This window comes from Podarcis erhardii (assembly GCF_964252035.2).
Source record: "Podarcis erhardii genome assembly, chromosome: 2".
Classification (NCBI taxonomy): Eukaryota; Metazoa; Chordata; class Lepidosauria; order Squamata; family Lacertidae; genus Podarcis; species Podarcis erhardii.
This window is the reverse complement of record NC_138498.1, coordinates 63,695,055-63,720,462: the sequence shown is the minus strand read 5'-3', so window position 1 is coordinate 63,720,462 and position 25,408 is coordinate 63,695,055. Positions and strand designations below refer to the sequence as shown.

At 42.8% G+C, this 25,408-nt stretch overlaps 1 protein-coding gene across 3 annotated transcripts in view; it reads left to right on the top strand.

Annotated features, from left to right (window-relative positions):
• CAMK2A (calcium/calmodulin dependent protein kinase II alpha) overlaps positions 1-25,408 on the top strand; it is a 105,342-nt gene that overhangs the window by 34,054 nt on the left and 45,880 nt on the right. For all 3 annotated transcript variants that reach the window (XR_014153867.1, XR_014153868.1, XM_081851446.1), the window contains exon 3: positions 15,105-15,164. Coding sequence is in view for 1 of the 3 variants with exons in the window: in XM_081851446.1 (XP_081707572.1) it covers positions 15,105-15,164 (60 nt within the window). In the remaining 2 variants the exon portion in view is untranslated. The remainder of the gene's footprint in view (positions 1-15,104; positions 15,165-25,408) is intronic.

Genomic DNA, 25,408 nt, shown 5'->3' with positions numbered 1-25,408 from the left:
CTGGATGTAGGCATGCATGTATGAGCTGCCCCTATGTAGAAACTCTAAATTAAGGCATTACTGGGAAGCATCAGATATTAGCTATCGGACTAGGGCAGCATGGAAGAGAAATGGTCTAAATTCTTCCAGCCCCAGTCCTACTGCAGATAAACACAAACATATTTTGCAGTGAATGTGGCCATGTCTTGCAATGATTTCAGATGTTTGGGCTGGGATTTGGTGAGTCTCCTGAGAAAGGGGGTTCATCATTTACTTTGTTTTTATTTCTTTTCTGCCTTATCTGAAGGGTTTAGGGTTAATCACAACATGTCATCGCTGGCAAATCCTACTCACAGTCCCTGTGTGGTATGAAGAGTAGTTCCTTCAAGTAGCTGGTCTCAAGTGATGTTAGAGACTGACATTGGATGTAGGAAAGACTGTAATATGTGTGTGTGTGTTAGGCCCAATTAATACAGTATCTTGGCAACAGGGTTCGAAATTAGCAGGGTGCCAGGCGCATTTTGCACCTAAAGATTTGCGAGTACTTCAAAAAGTATGGGTGCCATTTTTTGTGCCTGGCTGACACTCAAGCATTACTGAAATGTATGTGCTTTGAAACCTTGATGTAGATGTTAAGAATAAACAGTATGTTAAGGAGTTTAACAATAAAGAGTAGAATGTTTTGGAAACTGAAGTAAGGTACAAATATTTTTTATTATAAACAGCAAATTAAACACGTATCTACAATTTCTGATAAAAATGTGATATTAACAATATGTCTCTTATGTGAATTGCTTATTAAAATAATAAATAAAAAGTGTTGCCGACACTCCGCCCACCAGTGGCGACCAGACATTCTGTTTTGGCGCCTAGAACCCAGGTCCCAGAAGCCATTTGGCTCCTAGCTTTTCTATCCCAGTTTCTAACCCTGCTTGGCAACATGGTTACTGCCATGAGGCCACTTCCACATCACACTCATCAGCATCAGATGAGTAGCCACAGCTTGGATCACACTGGGTGCTTTCCACATCAACACCTCCTCAAGAAGTACCTCATCTGTGCTTACCTATATGATCAAAGCATACATCATGGATGCAGTGTGTGAGCCAGGTGTGGGAGAACTGTAGAAATTATGTTGCATAATCAAGCGATGTATGAACTGGATTGAATGATTCTGCTCAAAATGTTGATGTGCATGTTTTATTGCATAGATATGTGTGAGCACAACTTTGCGGCACAGGGTGTCACTGCAGAAACGCTGGGAGGAGTATTTATACATGAGTGCAAGTGTGTTTACTGCCAGCACTGTGCCAGGTGTTTATCTGAGCAGGTGGATGTGGGCAGGTACCTGTAAGGAAGGGTGTTTCAGCTCGCCATATGCTGCCCGTAGAGCCTAAGGCAAAATAAGCCATTTTATAACTCTTAAGGTGGGAATTCTAGTAGGGAATAAGAATATATTAAATACCACTATACAAAGAAGCTCTGGCCTCATTTAGAATCTGGTTTTAGTCAAAATAGAGAAACTTAAATGGGAACAATTGCAAAGAAGAGTGATTGAATAATTGCTAGGTTGCCGAACCCTGTATGTGGAATTGCAAAAAGAGAAGAGAAGAGAACAGAAGAGAACAGAAAAGTGGTGCCTTATCTGTGTTGTAAAAAAAAAGGGGGGGGGAGGCAGGCATTACTCTAGCACACAACAGATAGGGGAAGAGGTATCTATGTTAATGTCATGATTCCCCAAAGATGCAGGAAACACTTTGGGATGTGAGAAAAAAAATTCAATCTGGTTCATATTTCCCAATACAGTATGTAGGCTTAACACAGTTATTCTACCAAATTTTGCAGTGCAGTTCCCCAACCAAAAAAATGCCTACAAAAATGTGTTTTATCAGGGGAAAGTGAATATATTAGTGAATATAATACAAAAATGTTGAAAGTTACTTGCAAAACTGTGTGTATTAGGAAAAATCAACAACAAAAAATGCTGACAAATTCTCATGGGGATGTAACACTTTTTAAAAAATCAAAAACTGATGCAAAAATGTATTTTAAGATTGGAGAAATGGGAAACTGAGAGAAACTGAAATAGATGGATTCCCTAGAAGTACTCCCCCTGCCCAGAGGCATGAACAGTAGGTGTGTGAGGACTTCCCTGGACGCTCCTCCACAAAAGCATGGCTCTGGACTTTACAAACAATATTCCCTAAAAGCTTACCCTCCACATCTCTTTTACTTGAGACAGGCTTTGTACATACATCATTCTGGAATGAAGAGCGACTGAGCAGTTGGTTTTCCTACCTAGCTGTGTTGCACCTTTTTTTTTTTTTTTGCCCTTGAAAAATGCTTCTTGACAAGCTGGATTCATTCCAAAAATAAAAGCTCATAGCAGATTGATTCTGTATTTGCCCATCTGAAAACAGATGCAGGCGGTCCCAGCAATGGTGTGTGTGTGTGTGTGTGTGTGTGTGTGTGTGTGTGTGTGTGTGTGTGTGTGTATGTATCCATACCTGCCCAGTGACATTGTGGGTAGGCATATATCAAGATCACAAGGGGAGAGTTTCAAACACATGCCAAGTAAAGCACACCCACCTGCCTGGATGGCAGGATCTACGCAATAAATCTAGACTGAAAGCAGCATGTTAAGGATGAGCATGAATGGTTCCAGACTAATACAAACCACATATTTGTGCTGAGTATGGGTACCTTTCTTTCCTGAGGATGAGGAAGGAAGAATTCTTCTGTGCTACAGCCACTGACAGACAGGACTCTGCACTGGAAATTGTGGGGGGAACAGCTTCCTCTGCATTTTCCTTCGCGATATTTAACACAACTAAGTTTGCCAATGCTTGATTGTTGCTGTAGTTTAACTGTAGGTGCAACTCCAGCTGAATAGGAATAGGTATAAATGAAGCTGCCCTGAAACCTGTACCAATGCCTGGAGAGGATGCCAGTCTGAGTAGACATGAATGCTAAGGAATGGAATGGAAAGTTCCTCCACAGATCTCTTTCCTTGCGACTTCTCTGCATGTGAGTTCTTAGCACAGATGCATGATAGTGGGTTGTGTGCTAAAACTTGCTCCACAAGTAGATAGATGCTACAGAAAACCTGGTCACGTGGCTTTCTGTATCCTGGCAACCATGTTGGAAATAGTTTTCAGTATCCACCCAACAGCTTTTCTATATATTTTAGGGCTGTTTCACACAGAGGTAAACCAAGGTTGCTACCGAGAGCATGCTTTCAGGGTCAAATTTTATCAAGGCAACCTTTCTCATAATGTTGCCTAGATGCTGCATACATACAGTATTCTGAATCAAAATAAGAAAATGAAAATGTCTCAGATGTTGGTTTTACTGAAAGCTGCAAATCTAGTCATTTAAAACCATCCCATTTTAATTTCAGAGAGCTTTTGTATCATGCTTTATACCTATGTGTTGTAAACTGCTTGTGTGCGCAGCAGTGAAGAGGAGGGCCAAAATTAATAATCACAACAACAACATTAGGAGGTAGAAGCAGTCATACGAAGGTCCTTGATCAATATGCTTGTGTGGCATTGTGTTTGTAGGCATTGCTTACAATACCTAGAAATGTAATGTATGGAGTTGGCCCTGAAAAGGTAAGCAAATCAAACCCATAACAACATATTATTATCACCAAATATAATCCATTCTGCATCAGTCTGGTGTGGATTCTGGGGCCCAATGTGACGGCCAGATCTATTCTAGGTGGACCACTAAGGCTGCATCTATATCCACTTATGTGGGAATACGCCCCATTGAAAAGGGTGGGACTTACTTTTGTGTATGTGAGGATTGTGCTGAACAGCTGCTAGTCTGTACATGCCTACTGAGAAGTACGGTAAGCCCCATTGAGTCCCATTACTCCTAGGGAAGTGTGCGTAGGATTGTAGCTTTAGTCTCCAGAGTTATTGTACCTCCTCCTTTCTTAAATTCGTGTTCCATTTTACTTTGTTGTTGTTTAGTCATATAGTCGTGTCCGACTCTTCGTGACCCCATGGACTAGAGCACGCCAGGCACTCCTGTCTTCCACTGCCTCCCGCAGTTTGGTCAAACCATTTTACTTAGTGTCTCCTAATTTCCCTTTGTACCTTTTGAGTTTTAAGAAGAGCTGGATCTGTTCTGGCCGTCTCCTCCACACTAACTGCTGCTCCTTCTTTTCTCTCATTTCATAGTGACAGATTGCAATAGCACAAACAGAAGGAGAGGTTGCTTTGAGGAAGAAGGAGACATTCATTTAGCATTTCAGTCCATATAACAGGAGATGGGTAAAAGCAAGGGAAAGGTTTATAACTGTCTGGTTCTGGCTCTTTCCAGATCCCTTATATGGGGCTGATGATCTCAAAGTATTCTGCAGACAGTGATGTAGAGACCCCATATACTTCTCTCCCACATGTAGACATACATGCGGACTGGGGGTGGTATTCAACTAAATAATTGCACTCATGGAAGGACTGCTGCTAGTGCAATGGGACTTTTCCTCCTCTGGTGTGGGTCCATGTTTCTGAGACAGGTTGTCAGAAATAAATAGATTTTGCAATAAAATAAAAAATAAAACAAATAAATTCATATTTGTTAAGCACTGGCTTGTCTCAGATTGTTTCTGATGTTCCCAAGAGACAATGATGTCTACTTAGGACGGTATTGGTGCTTAAGGTTAGAAATAGTGTAATTTATGTATGCAATTATTTATTACATTTTTAAACCACCCTTCATGCGAAGATCAAAGAGAGGTTTACAGTATAAAAACCAACAATAACAATACCCCCCCAAAAGTTCATTGTGTTCTGCACGCTCTGCTTCCCCAAACAGTGAGAAGTTCCAGAGGCAGAGTTGGCTTCCTTTGGAGGAGAAAGCTGTGAACACTTACTGTGGTTATGTTACATTTTGTTCATTTCACTACCACACAAGTATAGCAAAAATGCAAGTTAGCAGCATGTGCACTCCCACCAGCAGATCTGTTACCTCACCTCAGGTCTTCAGACAGAGGCATCCATCTCAGCTTTTCAGTTAGACTCATCTTTTTTTTTTTTTTTAAAAAAGAAAATATGGAAAGCATTTATTGATCATACAGATGTACAGAATAATACCTGCCCTCCATTCCTTGATGTACACCAGACCATGGAACTTTTGAGTTACTTTCTCTTTTCATCTCAAACCCCCTGTAAAGAAAATCTAAAGGAGCACTTTTAAATTATAATTACACCTACTGTATGAATAGAAACGGTCAATTCGGTACCCTGCACCACATGTAACATTAATACCTCCCCCCTTTGCAGCTATTTTGGGTCCAGTTGATGAATTTTGCTTGGCTTAGAAACCCAATTTCCAAAAAACTAATGGCAATCTTGTGTAACCCTATGCATCCTCTTCCGGCGCATCTGCAAACATGGTTGTAACATTCCCATCCTTCCAATGGATCGTCACCTGCTAGACTCATCTTCATCCACTCATGCTTTATCCAGGGAGAGGGTTCACTTCTCAAAGTTCTGATAGCAAACACTCTAGAGAGATAATCCCAGTAGTTCCCATTGAGATAAAGCCTGCGCCCCACTTACCAGTGCAAACCCCCTAGTGATAGACCTGTTCACAGGAGCCATAAAGTGAGCCCAGAGAACTCAGAACTTACTCAGTATGTCAGAGAAAAGGTATGTCTGGTTCAGTAGTCGGGGGACTTCTCTTTGCTGAGCGCTACCTTCACTTGGCTGTAATCTGTCAGGGGATGCATGCCAGAACCCAAAGTGTGTGACGTTTATAGGACTACCGTTTTGCAGAGCCATCTTTCCCTCCATCTATCTGACCACCTTGGGTACCTTCTCTCCTTCAATTAACTGGTTTCCTGCCAGTGGCTCTAGTCCAACAGAGTATAGACCTCCAACAGCAGGTGCAAAAGGAAGAAGCAGAGTTCTTGATTCCCTGCCATGTGTTAGGACAATCTTTTAGCAGCCTAAGGTTTAAGGGCAGTCTAAGCAGAAGGTTGGACGTTCTTCTGCCTTTCATGAATGCCATTGCCCCCTCTTGAGTAATAATAAGAAGAATAATAATAACCATTTTATTATTTATACCCCACCCATCTGGCTGGATTGCCCTTCGAGCCAGACATCTGCCACACATGAATCAACTGTTTACAGTTGAAACTAGGCCTGTGTTTCAAGAGATATCCTGTAGAGCCTCCTGGCTATTTCCCCCCCACTGCCCCACCTTCCAGCTTGTGATTGTATAGAAGGGTTACATTTCTCATATCGCTTTCAGTATTAAGGGAATGAAGGAAATACCTCTGTATAAAAGGGCAGAGTGGGAGGATAAAATTCCCTGCCTCTTTGTTCCCTGGCTGTGAAGGTAAAATGAAATGCTTAACGATCACTTCTTTGCAAAACAGGAGAGTGAGATCTCACCTGCCAGTCACAGTTAAAAGAACAGGTGCACCTCCCTCCCCCCCACCCAGCTATCTACAATGGCAGTAACACCCTGCTGTTTGCAGCTTTTGTACTTAAGGCAGGGAGCTTGCTGTGCTTTGTCCACCAGCAAATTTTATTGGCCTGTGACTGCTTCAGGCAGGATGCTGGGGACCACTGATTCCTTGGGGGATGATTTCCAACTAGGAGAATGACCAGGCTTATTAACTACGAACTCCAACAAACCAGGCTGGAGTGACCCTCTGGAAGCTCTGCAAAATACATAGTTATAGCATCCTCAGTGTGAGGCAGGAGGGTTTGTTCAGGGGGAGAGTCAGGGTCAAAGCGGAGGAGTGAGATGTGGTCTGTGGAATCACTCCTACTTGCATGGGCTCTGGGATTTGATCCCCATCATGCGTAGCATAAACAAAATTCATTTGAAATTTGAGACAAATTAGTTTCCAGACAAGCCAATTTCTAACCATGGATTATTAGGCTGGCTTGTTGAAACTAATCATGGTTTGTATTGAACCATCATGTGTGCTTACACAAAATGGGGTGCTATTGTTAAATAAGACAAAGAGAAAAGGCCTAAAAATCCTCCTCCTCACCATGCTGGAGGAAGGCAAAGGAAGGAGGACTTCCCAAAGAGCTGTGCTCATTCATATTACACTGAACCATGGTTTGGTGTGTTATCTAAATGATGCCATTATCTCCCTGTCAACCCAACCAAACACTCTTTGTCCCAAATTCTCAGACATTCTGATACAGAAGATGGATCTACTACTGCTACTACTATTATTACTACTACTACTATTACTATTATTTAAACATAGACAATCTTGCTGATGTTGATAAGTGAGTGACAATTTCCAAACCTTCTGGAAGAACTACAGATTTCACATAACAGTACAGTACTACTACAGGACCCAATGCAAATTCATTGCCATGTCATGTGTTTGATATCATAGCACCTCTTGGGCTTTTTAAAAAGCATGAATAGAAGCAATATGACCATGTACAACCAAACACACACTACGTCCTTTCTGAAAAGGAAAAAGGCTCCTCTTGCTGCTTTGCACCGCTCCTTGCTATATCTGAGTATCCCCACACATTCCGTTCACACAGTGATCATTATTTCCTGTTGGCTCTCCTCGGAAACTGAAGGAGGATACTTTCTTCTTTCACAATAGAACAAGTGGAGTTTGCAGCAAACCCACACAGGATGGCACCTGGAGTTAAATACTGTGCAGCAAACAGCCATCCAACTTGTTGGAAATGACATGGCAACAGCAGAACAAAACATATTGTTCTGCCGTGCCGCTTGGTCAGGGGGCTCGAAGAAACATCCCTCTCCAGAAATAATAAGCATTTTAAAGGATTCAAAGCAATTCACACAACATTTCACGGAAATGGTTGGCTGCCAACAGTTGCTGAACCACAGGTCCCATCATCCATAGCTATTTGTCATGCCTGCTGGGACTGATGAAGTTATAGTTCAGCCAAAATTGGTGGGCCAGAGGTTTCCCATATCTCCTTTACGACAGCCCTGGGTAGTATCTCACATTGTTATTTGCACATTGTAGGTGGGATAGCTGAGAGAGTTATTAGGTGCCTAAAGCCACCTAACAATTGCATGTAAACCTGAGCCAAGTCCACAATATTGGGTTTACTCCAAGATAAGCCTATTCAGGCATTATATGCCTGAACAGGAAATATAAACACAACCAGTTCCTGGCATTTCCAGGTAGGACTAGCAACTGCCATGCTTTCAGTCCAGGCCTTGGGCAGAGTTTAAGCTGAATACAACCACACCAAACATTTAAAGCACTTGACTTCCTCCCAAAAGCACATTTTCAGGCTGTGTGGTGCCCAAAAATGTTCATTTTTGGGCACCGTGTGAGATCTCACGCTGAAAAAAGTGTGGCACGTGTCATGTGACTCACCTGAGAGCTCATCCCAGAAGTTGTGTGTCCCAGTTTTGGCTCCAGAAAAGCTGGACGGTATGCAGCCATGGCAGGAGCCTCCCCTATTAGTGTAGACAGTTGTGAGCTGGACCAACCGGTGCTTCCACTCAGTATAAGTCTGCTTCCTATTTTCCCTTCATTTCTTGAGAAGGATATGGTTGATGCACGCCAATAACTCTGACGCAATTGGAAATACATGGACAGACGTCACAGGGAAGAAAGCTTTCTCTCGTGCTGCTCAACCATTCTTTGCGACGTTTTGTCAGCCAAAAGAGGAACATTTGTTCCTACGCTAGGTGAGAGGTGTTCTCCTCAGGACACTGTGAGTGGTATAAGCAAGCTGATTCCCTCCTTGGCAGCTGACAGAACCCACTTGAGAAATTTAGGAACCTACACTTAATTTGTATTTATGTACCACTTAGGGATTATTCATTTCTTTTTAAAAAAAGTACTACAAATGTGCATCAAATGCGACCTTGTATTTAAGCACTCACTGCTGGCAACAAGGAATTGCATGGAGGGTCGGCAGAGGATGAGTGGAGAGCCCAGCCTCCCCTCTGTGCCCTGCATAAAAAACAAGTGGATTGCCAAAGGAGGGGAAAGCCCCTCTTCTCCACACTCAGTGTAGAAATTGCAGTGGGTACAGGAGCCCTTCTGTGTTCCTTTGACAGCACTAAGCAGGCTAGTAGGAATTTCTGCGGGATTGAATGGACTTATTTACAAGGTTGACCTAGTGCTACATGCATGGGTCCTTTCAGTTTCAGGGATGGCATTTCATCACAGGGCAACCTTCCAAGGGCTTCGTGCCAGTGGTGGGCGGGATCAGAGGCAAAAATGGGTGGAGCAAAAGGTGGCACTCTTTTGCCTTGAAACACTAAAAGCCAGATATTTCTACATACGCTCACCCACTAACCAGCACTCACATCTTTTATCCTCCATCAAGGCAAACAAGATGAATTATCCCAGTTTAAGATTAGGCATTCCAGACAGGAAAAAGGATTTGAGGAGAATGCAGAGCAGGGCCCTTGGTAGCCAGGATTGGGGTTTGTGGATTGTGAAGAGTACCGAAGGCCTAGTACAGTAGGGGAGCTGGGTGGGGAGGGCGTGGTGTTCAGTCCTTGGGCTGTTGTACACAGATCAAATAAAATATTGAGCTGTGCATCAGCAAGATCATTAGATGTGTGTGGGAGGAGGGAATCCAAGGTAGATATCATTTGACCTGTCAAATTGGTACGGTTGCATCTTCGGTACAAATTCAGTACTGAATCAGTACCATTAAGTATGCAGAAATAGACACTGCGCCTCCTCAACCAGTTTATCATAGAATTAGAGGTTTATTACCCCTCTAGATTGAGGCTGCAATCCTACGCATACAGCATAGTCATATGCATGTTTACTCAATTCATGGTACCTCCTCTGACAGAAGTATGCAGAGAATGGTGGCGACACCTCAACTGCTTAAATCCCATTGAAGTCAATGAAGTCAAGATTATTTCCCTTTGCAAGGAACAAGGAGCTCTTGCTGGAAATGGGAAGCCTGCGTGAAGCTCCCCACTTCCCACTGCAATGTCTAGTCCAGTTAACCCGACATTCTGACATCGTTACGATGTGCGTTTCCTCGCTCTTGTTCCACATAATTGGCTGCCGTTGCTGGAATTGCAACCAGAACTATAGCACAGAGAACAAGACTGCCTTATAATGGCTTAGACCATTGATGGCTCTGCAGTCTTTGCCAGCTAGTGGCACCAATGGTATGGACATATTGAAAACTTAAGAGCCAGTGTGTTTTTTCCAGAAAGCAGATTAGAAGAAGAGGTGTAGTGTGCCCATGAGAAGAAGAAAACTGTTGTTGTTGGTTCATTTTTGTTGGTTTGCCTCCTTTGTTTCTTGCACACACACACCCGCACTCACTGCAAGCATCAGAGACAAAGCAATGGGAGGGAATTGTAAGCGGAGACAACAATGAATTCAATGAGGAGGAGGTGATTTAGGTGGGAAAGATTAAGAGCTGTGTCTATGACTGCATAGCTTAGCAAGAAAATGCTGCAATGATGAGTCTCTAGATGTAAACGCCAAGGATTGAAAAGGATTATTCAAAGCTTTACATGGCAGGTGCATGAGTAGAAATGCAGTGGAGCCGAATTAGGGAAAATGTTAGCTTTGTATTAGGAAGAGCTGCCTGTCAGACTCAGTGACATTAGCCTGCGGAATCCTTCTTGCATTCAAAGTACCAGAAGCTACAGCATCCAGGAATCCCTCTGTGGCCAGGGAGGCTAGTGCAAAAGGTCTGCTCCATTCTCAATAGCCACTAAATGCAATGGCTGAGCTGTGCTGTGTTCCAATAATGATGATGAAACACTTGCTTCAGTTGTTGGTGCCTGGTGCAATAAAACACTTTCATAAATGCTAGCAAGGGGAGCACTCTGCTCCCAGGATATTCATTCTATGTACTAAGAAGCCAATAAAATGTAGAGCGATGGGCACAAAGCACTACACTGTAAAATGGAGAGAAACAAATACAAGATTCTATATTTCAATGTTCTAGAAAACAACCATTGCTAGTTCAGCTAACAAGGCTCAAGAGTGTTGAAGATATCAGAGAATCTGTGCGCAGCTCTTTTAACACTTTTTTTGTTGAGAATGCAAGGTTCACGCTGGTGCTGAGATCCCATGGCTGATATATAATCTTTAATCAAATTAGGAGTATCATTGCCAGTGCCAGGGAGAGGATCGAAGTCAATTCTATGTGAAGAACCACATTTTATATCCTGCTGTTTTTCATTTTCACAGCGCCTTCCTACTTACGCAGCTGCAGAGGGTGAACCTTGTCAGTAAAAGCCACAGCTTTGTGGTAGGGCTTATGATCTGCATCCATAAAAGTTCAAGGTTCAAGCTTCAGCACCTCCAATTAAAGGATGTCTATCATCCAAACTTGTTCAGTTCTGCTCTTTCCCCCTTATGCAGGCAGTGTCCTCCAGAACAACTGTGATACCTTTCTTCTCTCTTGATTTAGAACAAGCCTTTGGCTCAATCCCTTAGACCTCATCCCCTATTGAAACTTAGGGCCCATCCACACTCCCATTTGCCCCATGATTTCAAGTGATTTCAAGTCATAGGTCCAAGAGGCTGTTGTTGTTGTCCTGCCGCTTTCTCTGGGAAAACCTGCTGTTTGACAACCATCAATTAGGTTTTCTACAGTATAAAGCAGCTTTGTATAGTCATAAATGGAAACTGTTCCTGAAGAAGGTAGAAGCACAGGTGCCTTGTAGGGAGGGCCCTATGATAGACAAATGTGGGACTGCCACAAAGCTCAAGGAGCAAATTCTGTGGAACATCAAGTTCCCACCAGAAAGGTGATTGCTCACAATCCTTTTTACTCCTGATGTGAGGCCGATATATTTTTGCTCCTGAGGTGTATCACGAGGGTGAGCATAGTCAAAACAGTGAAGTTCTACAACTTCATGTTCTTTCAGGTGTGTTTGTGCAAGCATAGTGATTCTTGCATACTCATGAGTGTGGCGGTTTTGTGGATTTATTTACAGTGGTACCTTGAGTTACAAATGCCTCAGGTTCCAAACACTTCAGGTTACAAACTCCGCTAACCGGGAAGAGTTACCTTAAGTTGAGAACTTTGCCCCAGGATGAGAATGGAAAATGTGTGCCGGTGGCGCAGTGGCAGCAAGAGGCTCCATTAGCGAAAGCACGCCTCTAGTTAAGAAGAGTTTCAGATTAAGAACGGACCTCCGGAACGAATTAAGTTCGTAACTAGAAGTACCACTGTATAAGATTTCTTACCTGCCCTTCACCCATAAGGCCCCAGGACATGTTCCAACAATACCATATAATTAGACCCTACCAAGTGTCCCTATTTTCCAAGGACAGTCCTGGATTTACAGAAGATGTCCCAGTTTCTGGTTTGATCCCAGAATGTCCTCCTTTTCCTTAGGAATGTCCCTAGTTTCATTGTAGAAATGTTGGGATTTATTGATTTATGTGACCCCCAAGCCAAGGAGATAAGTAACTACACAGCCATTAGAAGCAGCGTTAGAAACTGAGATATGAAAGTTAGGAGCTAAATGGCACCTTAAAATGTAGGATATGGGCGCGACAATGGAATGTCTAAGTGCACTTTTTTAATAACATGAATACAAAGCTGAAAATGAATGAACTGCAGCTCAAATCTTATGCTCGTTTTTCACGTGGTCTAGTCTTTTCCCTGCCCACCCCTCTAATATTCTTAAGAGGGTCCCTTCTGCAGTCTTCAGAGAGTGGCTGAAAGTGGGAAGGCAGAAAAAGGTCCTCTTTTCCTTCCACTCTGCAGACAAGCCCTGGATTCTCCCTACACCCCCTTACCTTCATATAAATATATCTTTTTGGCACCACAATTAACACATATTAAAGGCCTATACAACTGATGGCAGAGACATCCACCTTGAGTGTCCACTCCAAAGTTTGTTTTGATTTTAAGCATCACTGTGAGAGTCTGAGGTAGATAACACTTTATCATGTGCTGCTTAAACCATCATAACTAACTGGCTAGTGTATTTTGAATTCAAAGCACATCATACATTAAAAGAACATTTAATGTTGGGTTGAAAAGAAAAGTTTACAGATCCCCAATCCATTCATGCTTTAGTTGGGAGGAAGCCCCATTGAACTTGGTTGGGATTTACTTCCTAGAAACAGTGGCAATTTTAATCTGAAATCTTATGTGCTGTATTGTGCCCAGAGCTCAGAAACTGCTTGCGTTTATGAAATTCCCTGTAGCAAAATGCGCCTAGAACAATGGGAGTTTTGAATGCTGATTACAAGACATCTGAAGGCAGCCCTCTATAGGGAAGTTTTAAAATGTTTAATTTCTAGTATGTTTTTATATATGTTGAAAGCAGGCCATAGTAGCTGGGGCAACCCAGTCAGATGGGTGGGGTGTAAATAATAAAGTGAGGGTGATGATGGAAAGGGACATCATGTTGGAGGGTATGTATTATTTAAAACAAAGGAAGTAATTCCAAAGAAAAGCAGCACAGTGTAGGTTAAACAAAAACAGAAGAGGTCCAGCCTACAAAAATATATGAATTGTCAGAGGCCAGAGGCCTGTGTGTGTCTTCAGAGTACAGGGGAATGTATACAACAGATACGCTAGATGCCCCTCTGTGGGGAGGGAATCTGACAATTCAGAGGCTGCCACGAGGCAAAAGAACACCAAGGAAGAATTAAGCTTGCTTTTCTTATTGCCATATGCCCTGTTGGGATAGGCAGGCTAAAAGAAAACAGCAGTGAAAGATCAGTGCTGTGCTCGCACATACATAGCCATTCATGGTCTGCTGGAGCTTGTTAAGCTTTTGATGTTTGGCACCTCTGGCGGAGTGTGAGACTGTTTTCCCCAAGCTCCGAGGCACATTTGCAACACAATGGGGAACAGGCAGCAGAAAGTTCACACTGCTGGATTCCTCATATCTTACTTCAACACAAACCTAATTGTGTGTGTTTATCTCAAGAAAGAGGCTGAGAGAAAGGGGACAAGTGGCGCTTTGTACTAGGAAGGTGAGCAAGGAAAATGGGAGGTGGGGACATAAAGAGGCACATGGCTGCTACATCAGAACAAAACCGAGCTAGACATTTAGGCTGTTTGTTTGTAGGATGTTATATTCAACCAGCAGTCAGTGAGCTTGCTAGGGAAGAACTCACATTTGTAAAATCGGTCTTGGCCAAGAGACCCTTCTTTTTAAATTTAAATGCCAAAAGAAAAGGTTTCCCCACTATCTGCAAATGAAGTTGTGCAGTGGGTATTTCCACTCACTCACCCACCTTTGTTAAAAATCTTGTTGCTATTGATGCGAGCCCTGCTTGCTATGATGCAAAATAACTCCAGATTTTTGTGTGGCTTGATCCTGAGTGAGTTGCAAGTAGCCAGTGCTAGGTTGACTTGTGTTTTAAAGACATGCCTTTGAGGTTGTTTACCCTTTACCTTTGAGGTTGTGATTTCTGCTTTGTAGGAGGTTGGACTAGGTGACTCTGTGGGACTCCTTCAGCTCTACAATTCTATGAGGTGCAAGGGGTTACAGCTACCTGCAGAATCAGAGGATAATTTGTTTTTTGATGACTATCAATTCTCATTGTCCTGACTGCTTACTTGCATTTTTGTGTGTGTTGCAGATAAACATATATTACAAAAGGTGTAATCTCATTGAAAGGAAGTAAGCACTATGACACTGTCCCTGGAACTTCTTGTCCCTTGGGGAAGTGGCACAAGCAGAAGCGTATTATAAATTAGCATTAATTCTTAAAAGTGGAACATAACACAGGAGATTGTCAGCTCTAGCTTAGTTTCAAGGTACTTGTGGATATTGCCAAGAAATCATTCCTATATCATTTTTTCCTAGAGTTCAAGGAAGTAATTTTATTTTCATACAGAATAATCATTTCCAAGTTGGTCATAGAAGGGCTTTTGGGTGAATAGCCACTAAGTGGATGGGTGGGTGATTTAGATTTCTTAAGGACGTTAAAGGCTGACAATTCTGACAGCAGCTGGAAAAGTTTGCCTCAACAATTCTATAGTCACTTGCCCCTTAGCTGAATATTTAGATAACTTTTGTTAAATTATCCCAAGTTCTTCGCTGCCTGGATTTGCATGCTATAAATCCCAGAGGAATAATATGGAGAGCTAATGACTAGCCTACAATCAGCTGAGGATAGCATGCATGCTGCTCTTTCAGACACACTGATTTGTTGCCATCTTTCCCTACAGATCATCAGAAGCTGGAACGAGAGGCTCGGATCTGCCGTCTCCTGAAGCATCCTAATATAGGTAGGGAAGAATTCTCACTTCTCTTTGGGATAATGAGTCCATTCATCTGATGGGAATGTGTCAACTCCAGTGTTTGTTCCATGAAAGTTGAGGGTCATCTGTATTTTACTTTTTGGTATGGAACAGCATTCCATCATGTGAACCCCCCTTTTCAATCTGATGTGGTACAGTCCTGAAAGATGATGACTAGGCCTCACTCTAGGCTTGAGGGGTCCCTGAGCAAAGTGTCATTTGGTGGGCCCTTCCTCTGTAAACAGACATGCCTGTCTCTAGTACCAGCTCAGTGCAGCTGGGTCTAGAACCCCTTTTGTTGTCCCACAAAACCCCAGATCAATGACAGGTCAGGGTATTGCAGGAAACTAAAAGAGTGACTAGATCCGGTTTGCAGTGGCCAATATTTTTGGTCTTGGGGATGTGGTAGGCATCAGCAGTGGGCCCTATGAAGGTGCCCAAGGATACCTGCCTGTAGGCCCACGGATGCTAGCCCTGCCTGTATGAACTGTTTTCCTGTTTATGGGACTTTCTTTCAAACATCAGTTCAGAGGGGCGGGGGTGCCAACTTGAATAAAATATTGCAGTGGCCCAGGTATGCCCTGCCCTACATAATCAATCACGTGATGCAGTGCATGCACACCATTTGAATGGCAATGACCATTGCCTTTGGGGGGGCCCAGTCCCCTCAAATATTTTATTGCTGGGCCGAAGCCCCCATGGCCCCTAGGAGTTGGCTCCTATGCAGAGGGGTGTAACCAACTGAAGAGTAGACCACTGAAATGAACAAACCTAAGTCTGTCATTTCTATTAACTTCAAGGGGTCTGCTTTGAGCAGGATCAGTATTGGATACAATCCAGATTTTCCCACTTAGTGTTATGCTTATGGTGACCTAAGTATGACGTTGGCAGCAAGTACTTCATGTTATGCCGTGTTCTTTAACCTTGGGTCCCCGTAAGTTGTTGGACTACAACTCTCATTATCCTCAGCCAGTTTAGCGGATAGTTGCGGATGATGGGAGTTGCCAAAGACATCAATGGGGAAAAGAAATCAACAAAACCATTAAAAGAAGAAGAAAAAGAATAATAAGAATACAGATTTTAAACTCTTCTCCCCTTCCCATACCTTGACAATTGCTAAAGCACTGCAGTAGTACACCAAAGAAGTCCACAGACACAGGGGACATAGAAAAAAATGTGTCATATTGAAAATTAGGAGGGGAAAAGAAACAGACGTATGTTGGACTTGTGGGATTAATGTTGCTTGTTACGAACAATGCCAAAGATACCGTATTCAATAGCTGCGTATCCCATGTATACAGCCATGTTCTACATAGGAGACCCAATAGTAATAAAGCACTACCTGGAGGTGGGGGGGATTGTATTTCTTAATGACAAGATATTCTGGTTTAAGCTCTGAATAAATATAGAATCTCAGAAGGTGTGGGTTGTATTCAGTGTAGCGCTAAGGGGATTGTTCCACCAGTGCAAGGATTCCTGCTTGTGCAACGAAATGTTCTTTCCCTCTGCTTCCCCTAAATATGTTCTAACCCTCTGGAGCAGATCTGGGGAGGCAAATGCATGGGGGGAGGAGAAGGGAAGAAATTCTGTTGTGCAAGCAGAAATCCTTATGCTCATGAAATACTGCAGCTGAATACCTTCCTGTATCTTTAAAAGAATCTGGTTCCTTTGCCATTAATTAATAAAAACTGCATATTTATTAAGCAACCCTCTGCCCTCAGAAAACCTCAAAGAGCTGGATTATAATGCTGCTAAAAGCAAGAAAAACCAACCAATGACTTTAATTAGCATTGGATCAAATCAAATAGCTGGGCAAAAAAAGAGGGTAAAAAGGTACAAAGTAATAATAATCTGCACAGGTAGGTAGCCTTGTTGGTCTGCCATAGTAAAAAACAAACAAACTAAATCCTTCCAGTAGCACCTTAGAGACCAACTAAGTTTGTTATTGGTATGAGCTTTCGTGTGTACGCACACTTCTTCAGATACACACACACATGCACACGGAAGCTCATACCAATAACAAATTTAGTTGGTCTCTATGGTGCTACTGAAAGGATTTTTTTTTTTTAAATAATCTGTACAGTTTGGAATAGTACCTAAATGTGGCTAATATTGATTTCAGTTTTGTTTTCTATGACTATTTCTGTGTTGGTTGAGTTTTATTTTCTTCTATGCATGATTTTTTTTTAAAAAATTGTTTTTATAATAAATTTCATATATGTTAATAAATAAACAGACAATTCTCAGAAGCATTAAGTTCAGATTCCTAACATGTAGGAGCTAGCTTCTCCTTTAACCAACCAATCTCACTCACAGAACAGAATAGTGATGAAGGTGGGTAGTAGTAGTTATTCTCGACGCATTGATCCATAGCACTGAGAAGTAATTGGATGAATATGTGTCATATGAAAGAAGCAGGCTAGAAGAGAGGGTGGGAGAATTAGCCTCAAAAGCCAAAGCCATGATGCTGATTTGCTCTGTCATGTTCCTGTGCTCCTAGAGCTGGAGTTGTTCATGACTTGACATTAGCTACCTACCTAATGGGAGCATTCGGGCCTGGCTAACAGACCTTTCCATTATATGATGGCTATTAGTCAAAGCAGCGGTATCAGCTGCAGAGAACCTGCCGGGCTTTTGTACGCTGCATAAAAGCTAAACACACTTAGCATAAAGCTTTGGTGCTTTAGGATGATATTGCACACATAGACCAGAATTAACTTATAAGATGGATGTTAGCACAATGAAGATTTGGGGTGAAGGAATGGGACCTCTTTATCATGCTGATTTACCTGGCTCTTTCACCTAATGATGAGGATGATGACGTTGGTCTGCCCTTGAAAGCATGGCTTGCTCCCAGTCAGTTAGGAGCTGGGGATGAAAGCAAGTGGGGCACAAGCTGTAAGTCTCACCTTTAAATTTTTTTCAATGGCACTGAATTTGAGAAGCAAAGCTGCAGTTTATTCTATGTGCAACTGCTTGTGAATAATTCCCAGTGAGACTGTCTCTCGAGACATACTGCTTGGACTGCATAGTAGTCTGATTCTTCAACCCTGGACTACCTCCTAACATCCAATGAGAACAAAAAAGAATGTTGGTTGTAGTCCACAAATGGAGGTGTGCATATTCACTTCCAGTTGCTACTAAAATCACCCGCTTTTAAAAATGCTTTCTCCTCCAGGTGCTTGACATAATAGGGGAAGCTTTTCGGGTTACTTACTTTTTTATAGCAGGAAATGCTTCAGGTTCACCTCCCACCGTGTTTCAGTAATACTGTCCTTTATTAGGAGCTCAAATTCTCCTTGCTTGTTTCCCATAATCTGTGCATTAGTATGTATAACTAAAACGAGCCATTCCCTCCAGTTTATTTTCAGGATCACCTTGCTCCATATTTCCCACTCTATCATTTTGATTTGTGCGAGTGGCTCCTCTTGTGCCTTTAACAGTTGCTTGATAAGCAACAAGCTTTTGAATTTTTCATGGCAAGGAAGCACTTGCTGATGTCTACAGATCAAGGGCATAGAACTAGGGCTAGTTTTAAAAAGTTGGCAACCCCATGTGCTGTGTGCATCAAGGCTTTCCATCTTTACTTTTCAGATCACTTTTATTCACTGACAAACTGACTTCTTACAACTTGAGGCCACCCAAGAACAAAAAAGTCCTCTGGGTTGCTTACAATAATAGTTGAAACTGCCAGATCTACATATAAGCTGATAAAAACCACAGAATCTTAACACAGCCTCAAAGCACAATACTTGGTTTATGCACCACAGTTGTTTGCAGGATCCATCCTTTATCCAGAAGCTTGAGTGCAGAATATGTTTTGGTGGAATGTGCTGAACATCCTTGGCTGGTTCTCTTGCCCTCTTTCTGTCTGTAACAGTAGTCTGTTGCCACTGCTCTAACTTCCATCTCACCCTTCCTTCTCTCTCTACACACACACACACACACACATGCTCACACACATGGCCCCTGCTTTATAAATGTTTCAGATCATAAAGAGCCTGTCAGGTTCAATCTGTCTTGGGCAAATGCCTGCACAGCAGCGTCAGGTCTCTTTTACATCAGGCAGAACTACAGACTGAGCTGGACCAAGCTGTTACTATGACAACAGAGGCCTTTCCTCTTTCCCCCTCCTTTTCTTTTCCTTGCCCCAACTGAAGGGTTGCTTCTCTAGAGCTAAAAAATAAAAAATCCACATAAGAAGAAGACAATGGAGTTTGGGGTGCATGTGGGGTAAGAATAAGGTGCTGGGACGACAAAGGAAATGATTCTTTTCTCTTTTACTCCCAATTTTCTTTTCTTTTTGAATTATTATTATTATTATTATTATTAGCATAATGTTACCCACTAACAAGACCAATGCTGTTTAAATTGAATGTAGACACCAGTGTGGAAAAACTCATTCTAATGGAAAAGAAACGTAATTTGTCTATTTCTTCAGTGCATATGTCACCACATGCTTATAAAAAGCCTCAGGCTAGCTAGCAGCAATTAAAAACAGCCATTAAAAAATCTCAGCAATACAATAAAATTAGTTAAAAATAAACAGCATTGACAATAATGCCGTGGCTCCATCTGGCACCAAGTTCAGATCTCTGCCAGGCTATTTTGGTTTGTTCAATACACATTGTGCTACCAGGTGGTTTGTTTTTTAAGGTCATCTCCTATTTTACCAGCAATACTGCTGTTCATTTGCCCAGCAACTCAGCATACAGAAATGTATACATTTCTGAGTGGAAGGCTGTTAAAACAGAGATGTAGACATAGGAAGAAAAACAGAAACCCTATTCACGAAATAGATTTTATCACACAATTAAAATATGCAAACTTCTAAAAGAATAACAAATCAATATCTGATTTTTTATTCTGTGGTCAGGTGGTCATCATTTTTGCCAAAAGTTTTAGAACTCAAAGCATTAGATACAAAGTACAATATATTTGTGTGTGTGTGTGTGTGTGTGTGTGTGTGTGTGTGTGTGTAAATCACAAGCAATCCTAAGGTGTTCCCCAAACATTGGTGGAATGGGTCACCCTAATGCAAGGGTAGGGGATTTGTAGCCCTTTACATGTTGCTGGACTACAACTCCCATCATCCCTGCCTGTTGGCCATGGTGGCTGGAGCTATTGTAAGTCTAACAATATCTAGAGGGCCATAGGTTCCCCCACCCACCCGAATGCATTGGTTTCAGCATCTGATGCTGTTTGTCTTTGATCACCTTGGCTCTGTCTCCCAAACTACCCAATGTCATTTTACATGGGTGTCATGAAGCAATACACACAGAAGAATAATATCCATACATCCAGGATATGATGCCAGTTGCACTCCAATGTGCTGTATACACCATCAGCGATATAGGAACCAAGGATAGACCAAGATCTGTCAATTTCAGTTCTCCCAGATTTTAATTTTTCTAATCTCACATTCAGTTCTCTACATTTCTGCAATTTGTGATTTTTATAATAAAAAAATCCCCATTAGAATAATTTCTCTTAATAAAAAAAAATTTTTTATGCAAGTGTTTTCCCCTAATACGAGGCATTTTATTAATTTTAATGTATGTTTCCCCTCCTCAATAATATGCATATTGTTGGGTAAACATTGATTGGAGAACTACACTGCAACATTTGGAGAAGTGCAAATTTCAGAGAATGACTGTGTTTCAGCTCTCGCATTGTTTTAGAAGGTGTGAATTAAGTAGCTTTCCCTTTAAATGCAAACTGAATCAAAACTCCCCCCAGGCCTACAGAACTACCCTAAGGTAGGAGATGACTGGGCTGGAGAAAAATTGTTGGTACTGTCCCTTCTTTTCTTCAACTCCAAAATGTACTCCATCTGTGAGAATCGCTGCACACAGCTTGCAATCGAGCTTGCAATAAATTGTGGAGTGCTGCAGCCATGGCTTTCCTATTTTCTCAAAGGGATGGAATAGTTAACATTGCTGACATCTGAATTCACATCTCTGGCATTTGAGTTAATCCCACACTGAAGAGGAACAGGCAGTTTATGCCTCTGAAGACAATTGAGAGTGACACTCTGCAGACTCATTCAGTTGCTTTACATAGCTCTTATTGTGTGCATTTTCTCTGCAGCCATAAAACCTTCACACGCACCTGCACACCCTTTTACAAATGAAAACCAAGATTAATTGGAGTGAGTGTTCAATATCATTAGATACCAAATTGCCCTTTTGTAGGTCATTCTTCATTTTTACTCAGAGTAGACCCATAGAAGTTAATGGACGTGGCAAAGATGGACCCATTAATTTCAGTGGGCCTGCTTTGAATACCACAGTTTTTCATTTTTGTGTCTGTTTTGTTGCACGCAGCATTAGCTTTCCCTTTTGTTAGGGTGCTCAGATGCAAAGGAGAGTGACAGGACTCCTGTGTCGTCCCCTACACCTTTAATATTTTATGTTAGAAGAGGGATGCTGCTTGTTCTGCAGGGCTGGAAGAAAGCTATTTCTTCTGCATTTCCTGTTTTTATGCAAATGTCACAGGCTGCATATACATTTAGAACACTATTAAAGCACACCCACCCACACACCTGGGAATTATAGTTGTTAAGGGTGCTGGGAACTGTAGCTCTGTAATGGGTAAACTACAGTTCTTAGGATTCTTGGTGTGTGTGTGTGTGTGTGTGTGTGTGTGCACTTTAAATGTATGGTATATATCATTAACTCTAATCTTTTCGCTGGGCCATCTGATACCCTATTAGGGTTGCCAGCTTTTCAACGAGCTGAGCCGCTGTAACACTGCTTTTGAACAGCAGCTTGATTTTCAGAAATTAACAGATATATATATACACACACACCTTGGAAATAAGAGCTGCAACCTACATTTCATCTCCATATTGAAAAAGCTTCACTTGCTGATTTTCAAAGCTGCTGTTAAAGGCACAAGAACAGGCTGTGCCACGGTTCCCTCTGGTCATCTGGCAACTCTGCCCCCTGCTCCTTTTTTGCCCTTCTCCCTGGAGACTCAGATGTGAGCTGCATAGAGTGGCAGTGCTACTCTGTGGGAACAGACAGGATTGTGTTAACAGAGCAAGATAACTGAACAAGACCAATCTGGTAGCTATTTATACCCAGAAAGCCATTCTCTCCTCTCCTCCCCTCACACCCCCACTGTTCGCTGCTGCCTGGAAACTCAGGAGTACAGTTCCCAATGAAAGCAGCACAAACAGGGTAATTATCTACTGATGATCTAAAATGAACCAAAATGCTGCAGGCTGGAATTAAAGAGGAGAATTGATGCTGCCAGGAGGAGCAGAGTGATCTCTGTGGTGGCACAGAGCCATGTGCAAAGGGCTGAACCCCTGGCTTCTGGGGCTGGGTTGACCCTAGTTTACGAGACACGTCCTCTGTGTTGAATCTTCACTTTATTTAAAATTGTGAGGAAGGCAGTCACTTTGACTCCACCCTGTCTGAAACATAATAAAAAGAGGGGTACTCTATGAAGGGATTTGTCCCTCTCAAACTACATAAATAAGTAAACGTAAAATGATAATAGCAAAATAGATTAACGTTATCAATCAGTTTGCTGTCTTATGCTTGTGTAATGTTCATGCATCCTGGTCAGTGCTGTAGGGGGTCAAAATAGGCTCCTAACGGTGGCCCAACATCCCTTGCGTCCTGCAAAGCTTACCCCAGTAGCCTATGTGTTTTCACAATTCCCTGCTACAGGAATGCTGGAGAGCTTCCTTGCCCAAGGCTGTAAGTTGGTAAGCAGCAGTCTTGGGTGGAAGGGAGGACTAGGTCCTAGCCCAGGCTTCCTCAACCTTGGCCCTCCAGATGTTTTGAGACTACAATTCCCATCATCCCTGACCACTGGTCTTGCTAGCTAGGCATCATGGGAGTTGTAGGCCAAAAAACATCTGGAGGGCCAAGGTAGAGGAAGCCTGTCCTAGCCTGTTGCATCCAGCTCTGTAACTAGCTTTACCGTGGTGGCTTATTCCCTCCCTGCAGCTGAATTCCTTCACTCAACACATAATTAGCTAATCTTCCTTACAGTGTTGCTGAGGGGAGAGAGAAAAAAATGTAGTCTTGGTTCAGATGCTGGATTCTGAATGCTCAGAGAGGCATTTTGTATAGCATCACCTGCACCCATAGTTAAGCTTAGTTTTGGATTTATGGTTGAATATCTACTGTAGTCATTGATGAATGGGTCCCCTAGCATCCCCCCCCCACTTTAAAGCAGCTCTGCTTTAATCCAAGTGGTCAGTTCTAGAGTCAAAAGGCATCGCTCTAAAGTGGTCTCCTTTATGCTTCGGTGGTGTTGCATGTTAAGGAGTCGTTCTATTCTGCTCTGCCTCTAATTATAACAGTGAAGGTCTGGTGTGCCTTTTCCAATCCATCTATTCAAACCTTTTCATGCTCATTGAATAATTCAGTTGCTCGCTATTCATAAAAGAGGCATGCCTTTTATGCAACTGCATTTATGTTGTGACTTCTAGAAAGATGGAGAGCTGAAAGCAGGCGAGCAATTTGGACCCTTCCTGATGGAATGAGTGGGAGGTTCTAGCTGAGCAGAGCAAGAAGCAGAGAGTCCTTGTTTTTCTTCCCCAGAACGACTCTTTATTGACTGGAACAGCTCTTCAAGGAGTCTCATGATCCCAGGGCCTGTTGGTGGACGAGTCTGAATAATCTCTTAACAGAGGCTATGCAGTATTAAATCCCCATAAGTCTGCCTTTTCTGAAACAAAGCCTCTATGGCCCATGCAATCATTCAGCTGCCTGTTCTGGACTACAGCATTTCCAGGGAGGGCTGGGAAGGTCTCCTGCCTGAAACACAGGAAAGCCACTGCCTGTGTGATAGCTAGGTAGACCAATTGTCTGACTCCGTACAAGGCAGCTTCCCATGCATACAGTCCAATCTGGAGATTTCAGGGATCAAACATGGAACCTTCTGCTTATGAATGTTCTGCCAAGAGCAGAGGTTCTTTTAGGGTTCAGACAAGGCAAAGAATACAAAGGTTGTTCCTTGAGAAACATTTTATTTACAGGCAGGATCAGTGGCGTAGCGTGGGGGGTGCAGGGGGGGCCGGCCGCACCGGGCGCAACATCTGGGGTTAGGGCAAATCCACGGGTTAGGGGGCGCAAATCCACGGGTTAGGGGGCGCAAATTACTTGCCTTGCCCCGGGTGCTGACAACCCACGCTACGCCACTGGGCAGGATGAGAAAACAAAACAAGGAACAAAGAGCAAAGCAAAAGGCAGGCAGGTCCATTCTGTTGCTGGGAACCCCCTCAGAACAACCATGGTTGGACTCAGTGGCATGCAATCAGTGGACCGGGGGACTAGGCTAGTGCCCCAAATGTTCCCCTCCCTCCCAAAGCCCGGGAAGCTTCTGTCCAGCTCAGGGAAGGAGGTGTGATGCTCTGATGGGTCCAAGAGCCCTCCCAACACCTTCCCAAAACCCACGTGGCTTTGGGAAGGAAGCAGGAGGGCCCCAGTATCATGTCAGAGACCTGGCTTCTCCTTCCCAAAGCCTGGGAAACTTTTGCCTGGCTTAGGGAGGGAGGCGCAATGCTCATGCTTGCAACACTGCCCCCCATTGTCCTCACAAGCTGGTGCCTCTATGAAAAATTTCACCACAAGCCACTGGTACCTTGTAAGCTGGCCTTTGGCTTGGCCTTCTAAGATCTATTGGAGGACACTGTGCCATTGCCTGATGTTTTATGGTGCTCAACTGGTTCATTGTTTTTGTAAGCTGCCTTAGGAGACATTTTAATTAAACGATCCAACCCTCCCTCACTTTATCCCAGCTGTGCTCTATCCCAGCTATCACTTTTCTCCTAGCCCAGATCAAATACTGGAGAGAGAAATCAGACAAAGAGATTAGAGAGGATACAATTAAGAGAAAGACTAAGATGGTAGACTTGGCCAGGTGAACCAAAGGAAATCTTAGGTGGCGATTAAGTAACAGTGTCAGAGTTGCTTGCTCCTTTTCCATGGACACATATAGGAACATTCATGTCTTTGGATGGAGGGCTGAATTTTAATAAGTGCAATCAGGAGAGAGATTATCCTCAGAGTGAGCAGGTAAGGCATTATCAAGAGACAGAGAAATTTAGGGGAAGTAGTTCTGCAGGGCTGAATGGGTGGAATAGATAGCCTAGAATTAGAGAGAGAGGTCAGGAGTCAAAGCCACCTGGTGGAACAAAGTCTGGTTTCTACAAAGGATGCCACTTAAGGTTGTAAAGTGGGTGGGGATAATTAATGGTGGTGGCTCTG